Here is a 20,346-nt window from a genome sequence, read left to right as displayed (position 1 = left end):
GAAGAGCCCAACCCCCATGTGGCTTCAACCTCCCTTCAGGTATTTGTAGAGAGCAATGAGGTCTCCCCTGAGCTTCCTCTTCTCCAGGCTAAGCAACCCCAGCTCCCTCAGCCTCTCCTCACAGGGCTGTGCTCGAGGCCTCTCCCCAACCTCCTTGCCCTACTCTGGACACGTTCAAGAGTCTCAATGTCCTTCTTACATTGAGGGGCCCAGAACTGGACACAGGACTCAAGGTGTAGCCTAAGCAGTGCTGAGTACAGGGGCACAATGACTTCCCTGCTCCTGCTGGCCACACTATTCCTGATACAGGCCAGGATGCCATTGGCCTTCTTAGCCACCTGAGCACCCTGCTGGTTCATGTTCAGCTGCTGTCAATCAGCACCCCCAGGTCCCTTTCTGTTTGGCTGCTCTCCAGCCACTCTGACCCCAGCCTGTAGCACTGCATGGGGTTGTTGTGGCCAAAGTGCAGCACCCAGCACTTGGACTTGTTGAATGCCATCCTGTTGGACTCTGCTCATCTGTCCAACCTGTCAAGGTCCCTCTGCAGATCCCTTCTACCCTCTAACAGATCAACATCTGCTCCCAATTTGGTGTCATCTGCAAATTTGCTGATAATGATGCAGAGCACCTGCAATTGCCAAACACCATAGACAAAGCAGTGCAAGACTGTCTTGCCCTTCTCTTTTTTTGTGTAATAAGTGAAATAACAATTTTTAGTCCAAAGGTTTTCTAAAGTGTCTCAGAAGTGATGTAGATTGCCAGCAATTCAGCAGTGGTTAGGAGAGGTGAAAAAAACTAACTGAGAAGGCAAATCTTTAGAACCTGCATCTTGCTGTAAATCAGGTCTGATATATTCAATCATACTTTTGGTCAAGACTTTTTGTTCTTTCAGATTATTGTTTCACTTTTCAAGTGAACATGTTTCATGTTTTTAGCAGCAGAAAATAGGTTTTAGATCTGCCTAAGAGGAATGAAAGTGAACAATAGCTAGATAGGGATTTTCAGGCTTAGAGCATCAACTTTTGGATTCACTGGCTAAATCTCCTTTCTGACTCTACAGTAATCCATGTGATAGAAAAATGTTCAGTTTCTCTGCAAAAAGCATACTTAAAACTAGGCATATCTTTTTATGAGGAGCCTTTCCCTGTTGAGGAGAGCCTGAGGGAGCTGGGGTTGTTTAGCCTGGAAAAGAGGAGGCTCAGGGGAGACTTAATTGCTTTCTACAACTATCTGAAAGGAGGTTGTAGCCAGGTGGGAGTTGGTCTCTTCTCCCAGGCAACCAGCACCAGAACAAGAGGACACAGTCTCAAGCTGTGCCAGGAAAAGTTTAGGCTGGAGGTGAGGAGAAAGTTCTTCCCAGAGGGAGAGATTGGCCATTGGAATGAGCTGCCCAGGGAGGTGGTGGAGTCACCATCCCTGGAGGTGCTCAAAAAAGGATTGGATGTGGCACTTGGAGCCATGGTTTAGTTGTCATGAGGTGTTAGGTATTAAGTAATAGGCAGGACTTGATGATCTCTGAGGTCTTTTCCAACCTGGTTGATTCTGTGATGTTTGCTGTCAATGAAAGTAATGATCAACCAATCATGTCTCAAAGTCTTTTGGAAAGGGCATATTAATCACCTTTCCTTTTGGCCTGAGAAGTACATCATTCCTGTGGTCTCAGGAGCTGTGAAGTTCATAATCTCATTTCCTCACTGTGGTTAGTGACACCTGCATTTAGCCTCCAGCAACTCTTGTGTGTTTGTTTGCTTTCCAACCCACTAATGAATTGATATATGTGTAATTTTAATTCACATCTTTTCCAGTGTGATAGCAAGTGTGATGGTAAATGCTTGGCTGTTCTGTGGAACTTCAATTGAGTGCTGCCTCCAAGCTCCAACAGAACAGGCAAACATCTGCCTTCTGAGCTGTTTTTATGACTGTCTGGGTGACACAACTTGTAATACCAGCACAAAGAGCAAGCAAATTTTATTTGCCACTCAGATGAATAGTCAGAACTGATAGGATTTTTTTTCTTCTCCTTCTTTGGACAAATCAAATCTGGTTGCCTTCCTTTGTTTTTTTTCAAGTCTATATTTTGGAAGACATCCTGAATGAAATGTCAAAGTGTGGTAAGAAGGGTAGAGAGAAGGATCAGGCCATTTTGAAATGTTTTCACTGTGAAGTGTTTCCGTTCCAAGTACTAATTAATTTCAATGAACTCGTGTTTCTAGACAAAACATTTCTCAATTAGGCACTAGAAAATCCTCTGACAAAGCACTGAGTAAAACCATTTAAAAATAACCTTTTTAAGTATGGAGAAGGATGAATCAACACTGATTCTTTTGTAATGCATTCACTCTGATAAGAATTCCTAAGCAGTTCCAGTCTCTTCTAATGAACCACAAGTGGTGCTGGTCTAAGTGGCCACAGATTTTCTGTCGTGGCCATTCTACTGATTTTTTCCTTTGCTTTTTATTGTTGTTTACAACAGTGGGAAAAATCCCCCGCTGATGCATAATATCTCTTTAATTTGTTGTAGTCTGACTACTAGCAAATAAAAGCAAAGCAGAGACCTGGTTATGGGTTTGTGAGATTGACGTCAGGCCAGATCTTTTGCATTGACCTGGGCAGAGCCTAGTACCAGTCTTGTAACTCAGAGGAAGGTGAAGTAGTAAGATGGAAGTTTGCCTAAATCTCAGCATGTCTGTGTTAATTCCATGGTTTCTGTGCCTTATCCCAAGTAATGTAGATCATTGAGGAAAACTGTAGTTTAATCGAGGAAGGAAGAAAACAGGCGTCGCTTAATTCCAGCTAATCAACGCTCATGGTAACTGCCTTATAAAACAATGTAGAAAGAGTCCTTCTCTGTTCATTACCCCTTGTATCATCTTCTGAAAAACCACATGCTAACCTGTTTTGGGCTGAGGAAGAAAATTTCTACAGAGGTAGATGTCCTGTACATCCAGTTTCAACCTCTTGACTAGAGAACAGTTATTGCCTACTCCTTAAACTTATTCCTTGGAACTCGGTCCCCAAAAGCATCCCTATGGAGTAACTATGGATTTATGGCTTGCTTCATGGCACAGCATTCATCTCATGTTCAACAACCATCTTCTTAGGAGCAACATCCTTGGAATTCAGGAGAGCAAACCTCTATGAAACTCAGTTAGCAAGTTGATGTCATTTATTGTTTCTCTGGCAAAAAGTTGACTACAGTCTTGCAAGTGCTCCAATGTTGTAGACCATCACCTTACCACTTCTGGCAAAGTGCCAGGTGCTGCCAGGATGGATTTTGATGAAGGAGGTGCCCATGCCATCTGGTATACACACTAAGCCATGTGCACACACCCTCCTGAGAACCCTGTTGGCAGTACTGAAGATGGGAAATTGTGTGCCAAGTACAGTGGGCTTCTGGTCACCTGAATTTATGCACAGTTTGGCACTCATGATGCATCTGAGTTGAGCAAACATGGAGGCAGTGATGCAGGAAATGTGCCTTGCAGGAAATCCCCAGCTCCCAGTTTGGCTTCCCTGTGAGCTCCTCCTGGGATGAGCAGGAAGTCACTGGCAGGATCTGCCTGTGACATTTTATTTGCAGGGTGTTTCTTCCCCTGAAGAGGTGCCACAAGCAGACCTCCAGGGAGAGGACTGCCATTGTTTGGCCTCTCTCCCATTTCCCTTTTCCCATTCACTGCAGCATTATAATCTTCTTCAGGCAGTTTTACAGAGATGTGTTTAATAATTGATCTCCTGCATCCTTTGCCCATTAAACAAATTATGGGCAATCACAGCTCTGCTCAAATGATAGAGCAGCCTTCTGGCATTGAAATAGCTGTCATTTCTGACTCGAGCAGGAGAGTTCTGTACTTTTTCTCTCAGTCCAAAGGAGAAATTTCTGCTGTAATTAAGGATGGGTGAGAGTTAGCCTATGTGGTAATAACCCTAGTTGATTTGAATTATCCCTTGGCTGGGACTAATCTCTTTAGCTATGGAACATGCCCGAGTACAGTGTCTCAGACCAGGAGACTGGCTTTTAAGGTAGCATGCCAATTTGTTCTTGAAAAGATGAAAATAAACTGAGAAAAGGAACAATACCTTTACTTTGATAGTGTATTGCTTTAATGAGGGACTCAACAGATGCAGAGGTATCTGATGTGTTTCATGGCGGTAACCTGGCAAAGTGCTGGTGTTTGAATCTGTAAATGAGCTGTTATGTTTGGACACAAGATTTTACTTGCAGTAAAGACAGAATCTGTGTATTTGAGGATATGCTAGTCCATGAGGATCCAAACCCATTTGGATCCAAAATTTGTAGGCATGTGCATGGATTAAGGCTGCAGTAGTCAGTGGGACTAGTCACATGCTCAAGTGTCCTTTTCCATAGATATAAAAGTACTGCACCAGTTTATAATTGAAACACTTTCCCTGCAGCTGCACTGACTTTAATTTACCTGTGCTATTCTTTTCCTTTAGAGTAATGAATAACATAAACTCCTGGGGATTTTGGCAGAGTTCAGTAGCCCAGAAAACTAGGACAACATTAATGCAAAGCATTTCTTACTACCCTTACATTCAAGGAGACAGTGACTGGTTGAGTTTCTGGGACTTTGAGCCAGCTTTTACTCTTACACAAGTAGAGATTGGTTATAGCAGAAAGGTGAACTATTTGTGTTGGACAAGAGTCAGGCAGTGCATTGTTTGCATCAGTCTGTCATAAGTTTTTCAACAGAGGGGTGTGATCCTGATGCAACTGAAAAAGTACAGGATTGCTACATGATTATTATTATTATTATTATACATGATTAGCTTGTCTTGAAATGTCCCTCAGTTTGAAGTTTCCATGTACATCAAAGAATCACAAAAATTTAAGGGTTAGAAGGGACTTCTGGAGATATCTAGTTCAACTGCCCTGCCAGAGCAGGTTCTTCTAGAGCAGGTTGCATAGACCTGTGTCCAAGGGAGTTTTGAATTACTCCAGAGGTGGAGACTCCACCAGCTCCCTGAGCAGCCTGTTCCAGTGCTCTGCCATCCTCAAAGTAAAGAATGTCCTCCTCAAGTTTCAATTGAAGTTCCTGTGTTCAAGTTTGTCCTGCCACTGGGCACCGTTTAAAAAACAAGACTGTGCCCATCCTCCTGACATCCACCCCTTCAATATATATAGGCATCAGTATAGGTCAGGGTGAACCAACAGTTATTGGATGATGAGATGCCAGTGCTCAGAAATAAAGAGGTGTGGCTAGTGGTGAGTTTCCAACTGGCACAAAATGCATGTACAGTCTGCTTGCTGGCAGTGAAATCAGGATATATATGGCTTGCCTGAGGAAATCAGCCGGCAGGAATCACAGCACTCATTTCCTCCTCTTCATGTTATTCACCTTTAGTGACTTTCTTCTATGACAGCAGCCTCCATCTGCCGAAGATGCCACTGGATTTGTTTGCTTGTGCACAAGATCTAGGCACCTGTCACTGGATCATCATTGAGTTCATTGGTAGAAACCAATGTGTTTCAAAGAAAGACCATGGAAATGCTGCAAGCTTTAGTCTGCAGTTTAGCCAACACATCAAGACTGTGACATTGTTTTGCCTTGCCACATTTTCCTCGGGGGATGGTGACTGGGCTGACAGCACGTGCTGAGGTTATGTTCTGCTTAAGCTTGCTGGCATTCACAGCACCAGCAAAAGGGTACTGAAGGCTCTGAGAGCACAGACACCATCTTGCTTTGGTCCTATCTGAATTATTCCTGTACTGTATTCTTTTAAATAGTATCTTCTCAAAGCTACATGTTACAGTGTGCTCCCCCTATCAAATCAATACATTGTGAGAATGATCCAGGACATGCATTCCCTTCTGATGTGCTGTAGAGATGCTGGGCTGAGTTAACAACCTTCTGTAACAGGTTAAAGTGAATCAGCAGGTTAACCTGTCTGCCTCCCTTGACGCAGAAATGAGGGAAGAACAACACATGCACAAAAAGAGTGAGATAAGTGAAGAGTTTACTGAGCAAATCAGATGATCATTGTACAAATGCACAATTACCTTAGCCTTTCTGCAGAAAATCACAGCAGAAAATGGCAAGCAGAAGCAAGCAAGCTAAAACCCCAAGCCAGGGAGCTGCTCCCCCATCCCTCCCTGTCCCACTGCCATCTCAGCAGAAAAGAGCCAGCACCCAAAACCAAAAGCAGCAGCCAGAAGAGGAAGCCTCCCATGTTACAATCTGAACGTCAAGCCCCATGACACTTTGCTCCAGCCAGCAGTTTCATTCTGAAGCTGGCATGAGGCAGGATGGTTTTGATTAACAGCAGCAGATTAAAACTCAACCAATAACACTTAGCTGCTGTTGTCCCCTATCTCCTCCCAATACTTCTGAAGTCACTGTGTTGGCAAACCAGAACTGCAATCATTAGAGTGAAGATCAACAGAGGACTCTGTCTAGTAGCAACAACAGAATTTGCACAGATGCCTTTGCAAAAGTTGTCATGAAGATTCGAGGTTTTATCCGGGACATCTTAACCTCTGTTTTAGGTAGATCTCCTTCGAAATAGTGTCTGACCTACACTGCAGCCACAAACTGCTATGCATTAAGTATCTATGAAATGCTACAGCTGCAGCAAAGCCAAGCTTCAGCAGAGGCTGAACGTCACTCCCATGCATTCCCTTGAGTGTCCTTTTGGGGGCCAGAAGTCACTGAAGCACAGCCAAGGAGCCACGCAGCCACCTCCTGACAATGCCTGTATGTTAGGAAGGGTTGTGTGAAGTCATTCCAAGAAGAAGGAAAACATCCAACGGAGAGTGAAGTATTAGCCCTGTTGCACAAGCCCCTCAGTGAGACATCAAGACTGTGGTGTGTGCTGCCGGGGTGTATATGGACAGAGAAAGGTCAGTGAGGAGAGCCCAGCAGAACTTAAATGAGCAAGGATACTGTGGAATTAACATGACTGTCAAGGTGAAGCTTTCTCAGTTTGCCAAGAGGAATTAAGTGGGGAGGGAGCCTCAGGATGGCAGTCCTGCAGTTCTGTGGAAACTTGCACCAAGTAGATAAGTCAAATGACTCAAACAGTTCAATTATCTTATGTTGGTTCTTAGATGTCACTCAATGTTGTTTGCAGCATTTCCTTGAACTCCAGGCTCCTCTGGCTATTTGCAAGACGTGCAAGGGAGATCTGAAGATCAGATGGAGTCAGGAGGGAGATTTCACAGCATTAATGCCCCAGAGGGAGTGGCAGCAGGCAGTGAGGTTCAGAACACATGGTGTCTTTGTGGCTTATCAGCTTGCACAAAACTCCATGCTCCTCAGAAATGTCACATTTCGTGCCTCAGGGTGTTTCTAATAGTACCTTTCTGCAAAACTGTCCCTCTTTAATGTGTGTGGCTGAAATCTGTCTGCTGACATTGACATTGGTTCAACAAGCAGAAAAAATCCTACATCTGGTCAAAATAAGGTGGCCTGTGATGCAGTGCACCTGGAATTCACACTAAATATGATTTGTCAAGGCTTTTTTTCTATGTAGCCTTTTCCAAAACTGATTAGCCAATGGTTTTGCTGATTTATGTTTCCATCCTGTTACAAGTTCTTGTGGCTGCACTGGTTTACAGAATACAGAATTAACCAGGTTGGAAAAGACCTCAGAGATCATCAAGTCCAACCTATCACCCAACACCATCTAATCAACTAAACTATGGCACCAAGTGCCTCATCCAGGCTCTTTTTAAACATTTCCAGTGATGGTGACTCCACCACCTCCCTGGGCAGCACATTCCAATGGCCATCTCTCTTTCTGGAAAGAACTTCTTCCTAACATCCAGCCTAAACCTCCCCTGGACATCTTGAGACTGTGTCCTCTTCTTCTGGTGCTGGTTGCCTGGGAGAAGAGACCAACCCCCTCCTGGCTACAACCTCCCTTCAGGGAGTTGTAGAGAGCAATGAAGTCTGCCCTGAGCCTCCTCCTCTGCAGGCTTAATAATCCCAGCTCCCTCAGCCTCTCCTCACAGGGCTGTGCTCCAGACCCCTCCCCAGCTTTGTTGGCCTTCTCTGGACCACCTTCCAGCATCTCAACTAAACTGAGGGGCCCAGAACTAGACACAGGACTCAAGGTGTGGCCTAACCAGCACTGAGTACATGGGGAGAATGACCTCCCTGCTCCTGCTGGCCACACTATTCCTGATGCAGGCCAGGATGCCATTGGCCTTCTTGGCCACCTGGGCACACTGCTGGCTCATGTTCAGCCTACTATCAACCAGTACCCCCAGGTCCCTCTCTGCCTGGCCGCTCTCCAGCCACTCTGACCCCAGCCTGTAGCACTGCATGAGGCTGTTGTGTAGAACCCAAGTTTTTGCACAGTCTGCCTGGGCAGTGATTATACCTGCCTGCCTATCCCGTGGGTTTTGTTGCTGTATGCAAAGGGAGTGAACTGGAGTTGGCTTTAACTGAGTGGTTGATCATTGGAGAAAGGAACTACTCCCACTCAAAAGAATTTGTTTGCCCATTGGGGTGTTGCATGGTGAAAGATTTAAGAAACTCTTTGGTTTTACATTTTCCAGCCCATTATTCATTGCAGCCACTGAAATCAGATGACAGAAGACAAAGACTTTTACTGAACAATTTCAGTAACAATTCACTGGTTTTAGAAACCAGGTCTAATGGTTAACTGGTGTTTTTAAAGTCACATTGCATGTCAGGGGTAGGAAATGGTAATCCAGTGTGCTCCACAAGTTTTGGCTGCTGCTGTTTTCTCATTTTCTGAGTAGAACCAAGTCTCTGTGATGTGCAGATGTATTTCGAAATAAAGCACCATGGAATATTCTGCTGGCTTTATCTGTATACTGAGGGCTGTGTTTATAGCACTGCTTCAGGTGTTAATAGCTCTGTTTCTGCTGAGAAGCTAGTGAAGTGTTTGGCCTAAAGTTTGTCTTCCATCTAACCAATATATAAAGTGACAGTGCAAACCCAGTGAAGTCACACATTTTCTCCATCATGTTATAAAGGCCTCCAGTCAAGGCACAGGGGATGGCAGTGAAGCAGAGTGCCAACAGCAGATAATGTTACCAGACCTTCACAGAAGGAAAGAACATTCTAATAGGGCAGTGATTATACAGACTACCTCAAATGTTAGAGAACTCTTTTCTCCCAAAAGTGGTATTTTGGGGCATAATAAGGACTGCTTTCTGACAGAATAGAATAGAATAGAATAGAATAGAGTAGAGTAGAGTAGAGTAGAGTAGAGTAGAATAGAATAGAATAGAATAGAATAGAATAGAATAGAATAGAATAGAATAGAATAGAATAGAATAGAATAGAATAGGAGAAAATAGAAAATAGAATAGAATTAATCAGGTTGGAAATGACCTTTGAGATTATCAAGTCCAACCTATCATCCAGCACCATCTAATCAACTAAACCACGGCACCACGGACCCCATCCAGTCTCTTCCTAAACACCTCCAGTGATGGTGACTCCACCACCTCCCTGGGCAGCACATTCCAATGGCCAATCACACTTTCTATGAAGAACTTCTTCCTTCTTCTTTCTGTAGAAATAACAGAAATACCAAGAAATACCAAGAATAGGTAATTTTATATCCATTAACTTGAGAAAAAATGCTCTTTTCATTTTTTTTCTTGATCTCCCTCCACTTCCATTTGCTTTTATAAGTGAAGCTTCGACCTCTTGTTGCTTCTGATGTTTCTGTAGCTGTGTGACACCAGGTAGTCCTTTTTGCTCCTGTTGAAGAGCCTGATTGTGTCAGAATGTGTTCAGCTGAGCAGGTCTGCACTGTGGACACAATTACTGCTCCACCTGCCACCACAGACATTTTTGTGCTCAGCTGTAAATTTCAGCACTGTTATTTCTCTTACTTGGCCATAACAAAGTAGAGAGAATGCCTCAGCAATTTTTCTGTAGGCAGTCCACACACCAGCAGCTACTGTGTTTTGTTTGTCTGAGCATCCGCAATTCATCTTCGTGAGACTGTCCTGCACACAGAGCTGTCCACCTACCTTTCCCTCTTCCTTTTCTTCTCATATTTGCAATCCCATATGAAGATTGGTAGCTGATGAAAGTCTCCAGAGGCTGGAGGAGCTTCACATTTGTGGTAGCTGGTGGAGATGGCTCTGCTCTTCTTCCTTCTCAGTCCCTAAGTGACATCTTTCAACAGATGCTGCTGTAGCAGGGGCAAGAAAGCACCCAGGATGACCATGAGCCAGCAATGTGCTCTTGTGGACAAGAAGGCCAGTGCCGTTCTGGGGTGTATTAGAGGGGGTGTGGTTAGTAAGCTGAGAGAGGTTCTCCTCCCCCTCTACTCTGCCCTGCTGAAGCTGCATCTCAAAAACTGTGTCCAGTTCTGGGCTCCTCAGTTTAAGGAGGACAAGGAAATGCTTGAAAGAGTCCAGCACAGAGCCACAAAAATGATTAAGGGAGTGGAATATCTTTATGAGGAGAGACTGAGGGAGATGAGGGCTCTTTAGCTTGGAGGAGGACACTAAGGGGTGACCTCATCGATGTTTATAAATATGTAAAGGGTGAGTGCCAAGAGGATGGAGCCAGGCTCTGCTCGGTGATGCCCAGTGAATGGACAAAGGGTACTGGGTGGAAGCTGAGGCACTGGAAGTTCCATGTAAACATGAGGGAAAGTTTTTTCACTGTGAGGGTGATGGAACACTGGAACAGGCTGCCCAGGGGTCTGGTGGAGTCTCCCTCTCCAGAGATATTCAAAACCCACCTGGATGTGTTCCTGTGTGATGCGCTCTAGGTGCTCCTGCTCTGGCAGGGGGCTTGGACTGGATGATGGTTCAAGGTCCCTTCAAACCCCTAACATTCTGTGATTCTGTGAAAAGTTTAGGGTCTGTGAGTTTGCAAACAGAAAATATGAAGTACAGTTCAAAACTGACACCTTTAGGTGCTAATTCACTGTCTTTGAATGAATGAATAAGGTCTGAATTCTAAAGAGGAGAATCATGAGAAACTGCCTGCACAGTGAAGTGGGACAGAGATTGTTGCTACTTTTAATATCTCTTTAATTTCATTTAATATTTGAAATTATTTTAAGGGCAGGAGTGAGTACCAGCAGGGCCCAGTCACACCAGGGATCATATGCTTGTGGAGCAAGCTCTGGGAGCTCTCGGGCTTCTCAGCACATGGACGTGTTGGTCTCTCACCTCTGCATCTCCAAGCCCTTCTCAAGAACAACCTCCTGAGATCATCCTATATCCACAGTCCTCCTCAATACAGGACCTCATAGCTGCATGAAACAAATGGTTGTCCCCCAGTGCTTTTTTTAATCCCACTTTATGTGATTGTTTGCCTTTGGCAGCAACTGTGTAACTGAAAATGTGGAAGTAAAGCACACGTGCAAGGCACAAGTTCTTCAACCAGAGTTCCTGCACTACAGAATTTGCAGTTCCTGCACTTCATACTATATATTTTTAAGTGTAGTGCTGCCTTAAGGGAGCAGATGATAATCCAGTGGCAGTTGGCAGAACTGGAGGATACATTGCGTTCAATCACCTCCCTGTTTGCACAGCAGATTTAATTACAGGGTGCAATTAATTTATCAACTTTTCATATTTATGCCTTGACTATTCATCATCAGGTTTCTGTATGCATTTTGGAGGGGTCATTTTTGGTCTGGTTCAAGCACTGCTGAACTGCTCTAATTTGTTGGATGATGTCATTGTAGTTGCAATGCTTTGCTGCCTTTTTTTTTTCTTTCTTTCTTTTTCTTTCTTTCTTTCTTTTCTTTCTTTCTTTCTTTCTTTTGCATTTTTATGCTCTGAAAGTAACATCTTTTTCTTTATCTTTTTTAAAGATAAAGACATTCCCTGCTGATACATCTAATCCTTTTTTCGATCCTTTTACAACAGTACCACAGTTTTCTGTAAGTAGAATGTGCAACTGAAAAACTGTGTATTTAACACAATTCCAGCTGGGTGTTTTTTTTAACCATGTCAGAAGCTTATGCACTAAGCAGTCCTCAAAAGGAAAAAAAAAAAAAACAGTGAAAAAGAAAAAAAAATATAAACTTCAAGTAGAAATTGAAGTGAAAATCAGTTTAATATTCCCATTGTCGAAACAATTAACTTGCCTGCATTCAGACATTGCTACTTATTAGACAGAGGACTAAGGGTTAAAGGTCAAAGCTCGCTGTTAATACAGTTGGTCCCCAAATGTTCTTCAGATCAGGACTGTAGTGGACACTTGGGGCATTCCATAGCATCTTTGCAAAGAGCAATAAAGGCATGGAAAGGCTTAGTCCTCTGTCTAGCAGTTGCATGGCCTTCTGTCTGAAATTGCCTGTTGTGCCATCAGGAATGGGGTTTGATTTTAATTGAATTTGTATTTGAATTTGAAGGAAGAATTATAGTGTCTACATCGATGACTACGATGGTAACCTTCTATGTTTACTCCTATGTTTACTGCTATGTTTACTTCTATGTTTACTTCTATGTTTACTTCTGTGTTTACTTCCGTGTTTACTATGTAGCCTTCTATGTAAACGTCTATGTTTACTTAATAACTTGAATCAAGTACTGAACTTAATTCTTGTTTAAGTTTACCAAACCCACTAAATCCTGACTAATGTGAAAGTCAACTCCATAAACCCTGAAAATTATTATTTGACAATTAAAGAAATGGGCCAAATCGAACTCCCACTCTAAGATTAAAGGCGTTAGGTAATCAGTAGGACAAAATTGTATACTTTGTAAGACACAGCCTCTAGTTATAATTATAAACCACAGTAACTGACTTGCAGTTTTAAATTAAATTTGCAAAATTAAGCATTTCAGACTTAAATTTTATTGGCAACAGCAGTCTTAACTGGCACATAACTAGTGACAAGTAACTTCAGTCACTATCAGCCATGTGCAATAACTGTCTGCATTTAATGACTTACAGAAAGAGGCTTTTCTTTCACACAGTAAACCTGATCATGGGATTTGATCTAAATGCTAGGTTTTATCTAAATAGGTACTTAAAAGCCAGAATTAGGCGTGCTTCCCAAGCCATGTCAGAGCTACTGTTGAGCTCTAATGAAAGTAAGCCAAAAAATCCACAAGGGAATATGTTACAGCAACTTTTCAGTGGGTCAGCCAAGCTGTGTGAAAGGTGAAACCAAAATTACAGTGTTTGTGTCTTCCACAGTGCTGCCTTAAATAAGCAGAACTAGGCATGCAGAATAGCTTTGCCACTATTTAGTGATGACTGTCAGAACATTGTTTTTCTAACAGTTATGATGACAGCAAAATTTAGGAGGGCTCTATGAAATGCTTTATTTTCATCACTAGAGTGATAGAACCTTAAACTAAACCTAGAACCTAGTCTGATATACTTACCCACAGAAATTTCTGTCTTGGAGTAAATGGCTGTTTCGAGGCACATTCAAACATTCAGGAGCTGAGAAGGAAAATGTAATTCAAACTCATTTTTCTGAATTTCCCTCTCCTCCCCACAGAGTCCCATTTTCCTGAGTAGGATGGAGGGCAGAATCCAGATCATAAATATGTAAAACACCACAGCAATAAAAATCTAACCATGTGTCATCATCCAATTCCATACACTCCTTTTAGCAAGTTATCTACAAATATCTATGGTAAACAAACAGCTACCTAGAGGTCTGCAGAAAGATGAGAGAACAATTAGGAAGGTTCAATAAGACTTTGGTCCTGTGTTTCAAGGTCCTTTGTCTCAGCCCAAAGACAGCAGTGTTTCAATTCATCCTGATGCACAAGCCGAGGCTGTTTGACAGTGCTAGAACTTGCAGGCAGTCTCAGTTGGCAACATTTGTTATATCTTTCCTTGTTTGGTGTTTTGGTTTTTCTTCTTTCTGTTTTCTTTTCCTTGCTCCCCCTTCACCTTTTTGGTTGGTTGGGTTTTAGGTTTGGTTTTGTGGTGGTTGGTTTTAGTCTGGGGTTTGTTGTTGTTGTTGTTGTTGGGTTTTTTTTTGCTTGGAACAAAACATTGAAATATTATTGAAGGGGGAAGAAAAGTTGTGAATGATGACAGTTGGATGGCTTTACCTTTGCATAGGGCTTTTAATTTGGCGGTGTGTACGCAACTGCGTTGTGTTTAACAGAGGGAAAAACAGAGAACTTGGTTGCCTGGGACATTTAAAAATAAGCTTCATGCCAGGAACCCCTCTGAATTTCAGAGATTTCCATGGAGAAATGGCAGGCTTAATGACCATATTCTGAGGCTGGTGTGAGTCACAAATTAATGAAACCATATCTGTTTAGACTAGTTAAATATTTGGCTTAAACGTACTGTGCAAGCGTAGAGCTATAAAAAGACGCTTTGAATATCCACTGTAAAACCATTATTCAGAGCAAACTCACTTGGGGACTCAGGGCAAGTCTTCAGCCTTCTTATCACTCTGCTGATTTCAGAAAAGCTGGGAGAATTTACACTGGTGCCTCCTCATGCTGTAAAGTAAGATCTGTCAGTCCTAGGAGGTCAGGGAGCTGGTGCATGAGGAACACCAAATTTGACACCTCTGGGGCTTGTAAGATGAGTCACAGACGTTGAACATTAGAGACATTTGAAAATGTTGTATTAGCCAGTATTTACACATTGTAATTGTCCAGGACTGGAGGGCAAGTTTCTTTAGCTAGTTTTACATTTTTCCATTTTACTTATTTTGTGGAAATAATGGAATTCATCTTGCTTCAGATGTTGTTTTGGAGCATATCGGGTGCATTCAGCTGAAACGTGAACAGAGACAGGTTAAAAAACGACAACAAGCAAGCAAACCTACCACAGCCATTATTTCCTGGTCTCATAATTGTCCCACCGATTAAACTGATTTGCCTTTATTGATCCTCTATGGCTTGCAGAATTTGAGAAATAATTAAGGGGGGAAAAAAAGTTATACTATTCAAATAGCTGCTCCCTTATACTGGTGACTTTTCTTCCTTCTTGCCTTACAGCCTCAAACAAGTTCAGAAGAAAAAGTCATCAAGTTAGAATGAATCTGATACCAGCAGGAGCATATCCTAATGGTCCTGATGTGCAGGCAAACTGCAATTACTCTGTGCTCTCCCCAGGTCAGGGTCATACATTCACCACAGTCACTAGACACTGTGGTTTGGCACAAGAAATAGTTCATGGCAAAAAGCAAGACAGGGCTGGTTTATTTTCAGGCCTCTCTCCAGCTGTATAGGTTGGACCAGTCTTGTATTATTGCAATGCTGATATGCCTCACCTGAAAAGCAGGAGATGGTTGCTTGCTGTTTGTCTCAAACCAGCACTTCAATATTGCTGTAATGTTGCCTCTCACTAAAGGCTATTTCTCGTTGTGGTAGTTTTAGGCTATGCCTTTAATTTTTTTCACACATCCTGAGCAGAAAAGTAGTAAAATGTAAATAAATCACTATATGTTCCAGTTAAGAAATGTGGGAAAGGGATAGACACTTTGAAACCTGCACTCTACAAGCCTGCACTCCTGGCTGTTAGAAAACAGAATAGTCAGAGGACCCACCAGCAAATTGTGTAGGCTTTCAGAAGTCTCAGGTGGCGAGCATTCTGCGTTATACAATGATGAAAGCACGATAGTGCTAAGCAGCATGCTGCCAGTCCCATATGTGGAGTTGCAGCTCACACAGCACCTTGCCGTCAGGCTTCTCCTTCAGGCACACCTCCAAAAGAGCCATCAAAAGAGCCATCCAAAGAGATGGCTGTTAAGCATCTGCCCGGGTCGCATGGAACAGCTGCAGCTACAGCCTCCCATTTGTTCTCGTTATTAACTGCTGTTACTGAGTGTTTGGCAAGGAATGGGGCGGTAAAAAGGTAGCAAGAGCAGAGGAAGCTAATTTATGCTCTTTTTCCTTTCTGTTCCTGTATAATTTTTTTATGGTTTTGATTTTTTTAAAATTATTTTATTTTATTTTACTAGGCAGAATTTACAGACAGCAAATTACAATGCTCTGCAGTGCAGTCATCTCCTAAGATAGCACTGGTGGCTTCATCACCCGGACTGAGAACTTTGGCAGAGACTATACCAACCCCGACGGTCCAGACGATCTATACGTCGCATAATCCCATCTCGCTGGCAGACAGGTACTGTGCTGTTCTTTCACAGAAATGCTATGATTCATTAAAGGAATCAGCTTGATCCTCTCCCTTTCTGTCTTAATTACCCTAAAGTGCCATTGCCTTCATTTCCAAAAGACTTCCAGTTGCTTCCAGTTGACACCGACTTCAAAATAGGTAGGGGTGTAGTGGTTTGAGCCTTAACTGGAGTTTAAGAGCTCAGATGGTAGCCAAAACCCAAGAAACCCAAGGAAAAACCAAAAAACCCAAGGAAAAGGAGAAAAAGGAGAAAAAGGGGTAGGGGTAAAGAGAAGGAGATAAATCTACCAAAAAACAATCTGGAGTCGGGTTGGAAGTAGGAGAAGTAATTTTTTTTAACAAAATCTTTATCTATAGGGGTAATGGGGAGGGATAAGGAATAAGGATGACTAGGAAAATATACAAACCCCCATTTGGATGGCCTTGTATCTCCCTCTATGTATGTGGATTTCAGTCCTTCAGGGAAGCCTGGATGCAGCAGGGAGAATAGAATAGAATAGAATAGAATAGAATAGAATAGAATAGAATAGAATAGAATAGACCTTCGAGATCATCATGTCCAACCTATCATCCAACACCACCTAATCAACTAAACCATGCAACCAAGTGCAGGAATGCCAGCGACGAGCGGTGTGAGCAATCTGGCAGTGCAGGCCTAGAGCCTGACATGGTGGTAGGCCATGCTCAGCATAAGTGCAGAGCCAGCTACCAGTATGCCAAAAGAGTGCTGTGCCTGCAGCACTGTAACTAAAACAAGACGCTGGTAGCTAGAAACATAGCAAGTTATCTCGGGACAACAGGACATGCACCTGCATCAACAAACCTCGTGTGTCATCCGTAGTTGGACCAATAATCTACAATAGTGTGGTGTGTGGTCACTCATAGAGGACCAATGAGTCCATGCCAACAAGGCATACCAAATTGTAGCAGTTTCCTTGCTACGCACTTCTTTTCCTGCCTGTCCTGTCTCCTTTCCTTCCATGCTTTACTGTGCCATGCTTTCACCATAGGCCTGAGCCATAGGCCTGCAATACTGGAACAATAAAGGATCAATACCCAATCATATTGGTCAGCCGTATTGATTCCAAGAACCTCCGTCGTCGCCAAATCTGGCTAAAACCAAGGACCCTATCAAGTCTCCTCCTAAACCGCTCCAGTGATGGTGACTCCACCACCTCCCCGGGCAGCACATTCCAATGGGTAATCACTCTCTCTGTGAAGAATTTCTTCCTAACATCCAGTCTGAACCTCAGGCCTGACCATGTGGCAGAAGCAGGAGGCTGGCAGCAGCTGTTGGTCCTTTCAAACAGGTGAGGCAGGAGCAAAGAGAGCAAATGTCTGCAGTGTCTTCCTTTTTATAGGCTTGCTGGACAGGAAGGGGGAGTGGAATAGACCACCTTCAACCCAGGGCACCCTTCCTCCTGGGAGGGGGAAGCCAAGTCCCTCTCTGTTCACCTGGATCAGGTTTCTTTTGTCCCCTGGGGAAGCAGGGCTCTCACAGCCCTCCCCCAGGATGGGTGGAACAGTAGGTTATGTGAGGAAGGCTGGATATTAGAAAGAAATTCTTCACAGAAAGTGTATGGCCATTGGAATATGCTGCCCAGGGAGGTGGTGGAGTCACCATCCCTGGATGTGTTTAAAAAGAGACTGGGTGAGGCACTTAGTGCCATGGTTTAGTCAATTAGATGGTGTTGAGTGATAGGTTGGACTTGATTATCTCAAAGGTCTTTTCCAACCTGGTTAATTCTGTAGTCTGTATCTGTAACCCATACCTGCTCTGAGCAAGATAGTCTACCTTCCTTAACTGCTGCAGCCAGCAGCATACCATTCCTGTGGCCTATGGCCTGGAGAGGGGTTTGTGCAGATCTTGCTCAGGCAAATAATTTTATTTGAACTGCAAAAACGTTCTTTTAATAATTGTTGTTGCAATTGGGGTTTTTGAAATTAAATGTGTGGTGGATTGAAAATTACACACACCCCCCTCCAAACAGAACATTGCCAGACTAGCCCAGTTGGAAGTAAATGAAGCTGCATTTACAAGCAAAGCTACAACCTAAAATGAAATGCAAGGAATATGCGCAAAATATACAATATTTACATATATTTGCAGGTATTTATAGTTTATAAACAGCACAAAAACTCCCCTGGACAAAACCAGGGGACTAATAATAGATTCCCCACTCCCTGCCCCCTTTCCCCTACACTCCTGTATACAAGGGACATGAGAAAGAGCAGAGAGTTGTCTGTTAGTACTTAGCCACAACAAAGAATGCAGCCAAGGTCAGCAAAACCCAGCAGAAGCATGAGTTAGTATCTCCCAGAGCAAGGAAGCTGAAAAGAGAGAGAGTTAGTTTACCAAACTAACTTTGATGGAAGATGTTTGTCCAATGGGATTATTTAGCATTTATCATTATTTTCCTTTTTACACCCAATAGTGATTTATTTACATTCTACTACTTTCTGTCCAAGATCTGTGGGAAATGTCTAAGGTACAGCCTGAAACTACCACAAATGTCCATGGGGGAAAGCTGAGGTTGACAAATATCTACTCTTCTAAATGAAAAACAAGCACAGGTTTTCTTTGGGTTTGTTTTTGGTTTGCTTTGCTTTGGCTTATTTTGGTTTGGTTTGGTTTCTGTGTTTTGGGGTTTTTTCTCAGTAATGTCAAGCTCAGCTTCTGTAGGATGTCTCAAGCACAAGTGGTTGATTCCATGCCTGCTGGTCTGTGAACAGGCTGCAGTGTTTCTGTGCTGCATATTTTAAATATACAAACTGTTTTACAAGCATTAGATACTTACCCCCCAGAACAACACACAAACAGGGGTTTTCCCACCCACATCATTTGTGAAGAAATTGAATTACTAACTCAATGCATTGCCAGTGTTGCAGAACCTGCAGGCTCTGGAGGGATTAGGAGTGTGAGAACAAGGACTTCAGGCTCTACTTCCCACATGCTAATGTGTGCAGGGCTGACGTACATTCATCCTGTATAGATGTTCCCCAATATCAAAGCACACTGAGGAGCAGAAGTCTGTAACATCAGTCTCTTTGTGATGACACTCACTATAGCTCTTTCATTTTCAGACTCCAGCTTCTTTTGAAATCAGTAGTCTTTAATGAGATTGAATTTAAATCCTAAACTGTTCTGCCACATGGGGGTTTTAATGTCCTTTTTTTTTTCTTTTTCCTTTGCCTCTCTTCGCTCTTCAGGAATCATAGAATCATAGAATTGTTAGGGTTGGAAGGGACCTCAAGGATCATCTAGTTCCAAGCCCCTGCCATGGGGAGGGACACCTCACACTACAGCAGGTTGCTCACAGCCACATATAGCCTGGCCTTCAAAACCTCCAGGGATGAGGCTTCCACCCTGGGCAACCTGTTCCAGTGTCAAGTGATAACTTGTTTTTGAATCAGCCATGGTTTAGTTAGTCAGGAGGTGTTGGGTGACAGGTTGGACTTGATGATCTCTCAGGTCTTTTCCAACCTTATTGATTCTATGAATCCTCAGCCTTTTCACTGAATCGAGTCTGACCCTTTTTTTCCCTCTTCCCCGTCCATTTGTTGTTTTGAAAATGCTAATTGTTTTAAGTTGAAATCTGAGACTTATTGTTGTTCCCATAACTGGCTGTTTGTGCATTAATTACACAGTGCTGAGACTCTGAGGCGTGAACTCGAGAGAGAGAAAATGATGAAAAGACTGTTGATGACAGAATTGTGAATTTCATACTTCCATCAGATGGAGAATGGATTGGGGCCTTTCATGTGCCTTCTGTCTGTTTACATTCCTCTGCTTCTGTGTACTCAACATAACACATTGGGAAAATGTGTGACGATCCTGGCTCTCCTGGATTCACCGTGGTTGGTTAAGATTAAGTCTTTGGCTAACTTGAAGGAGTTCCTTTATTCATTTGCTGATGGGAAATAAACCTTCAATCCTTTATCTCTCCTGAGGTTTTCTACTAATAACACAATTAATTTGAGGTTGGGTTTTGGTAAATCTAGGGCGGGGGGCGGGGGGGAAAGATCAGTAAGGCATGTACTGATTTCTATGGGGAAACACTGTTCTGTACATATGTTAATAAGTACACAGAAATTAATGTTATGCAGAATATTTTGATAGTATCATAGAAAATATGTCATTTTGTACAAAGGAAAATTGCAGCGAGCTACTGCTGTTTGTTAAAGAACCATTTTTAAAGCAGAGGAATGATTATTACATCCTAACCCCAGGACTGTTAGTCTCCACAGAAAAATAAACAGCTGTCTTAGTAAATTCCTAACCTTAACCTTCTTCACTCAGAGACAT

At 42.9% G+C, this 20,346-nt stretch overlaps 1 protein-coding gene across 1 annotated transcript in view; it reads left to right on the top strand.

The window, feature by feature from the left end:
* EPB41L4B (erythrocyte membrane protein band 4.1 like 4B) overlaps positions 1-20,010 on the top strand; it is a 200,057-nt gene extending 180,047 nt beyond the window's left edge. The window contains exons 23-25 of the mRNA XM_054164396.1: positions 11,785-11,853; positions 15,865-16,028; positions 19,689-20,010. Of these exons, the coding sequence (XP_054020371.1) occupies positions 11,785-11,853; positions 15,865-16,028; positions 19,689-19,758 (303 nt within the window). The 3' untranslated portion in view covers positions 19,759-20,010. The remainder of the gene's footprint in view (positions 1-11,784; positions 11,854-15,864; positions 16,029-19,688) is intronic.
* The last annotated feature ends 336 nt before the right edge of the window (positions 20,011-20,346 follow it).

The sequence above is a fragment of the Dryobates pubescens genome, chromosome 9, assembly GCF_014839835.1.
Source record: "Dryobates pubescens isolate bDryPub1 chromosome 9, bDryPub1.pri, whole genome shotgun sequence".
Classification (NCBI taxonomy): domain Eukaryota; kingdom Metazoa; phylum Chordata; class Aves; order Piciformes; family Picidae; genus Dryobates; species Dryobates pubescens.
Note: the sequence above shows the minus strand (reverse complement) of the source record. Positions and strands in the feature narration are given on the sequence as shown.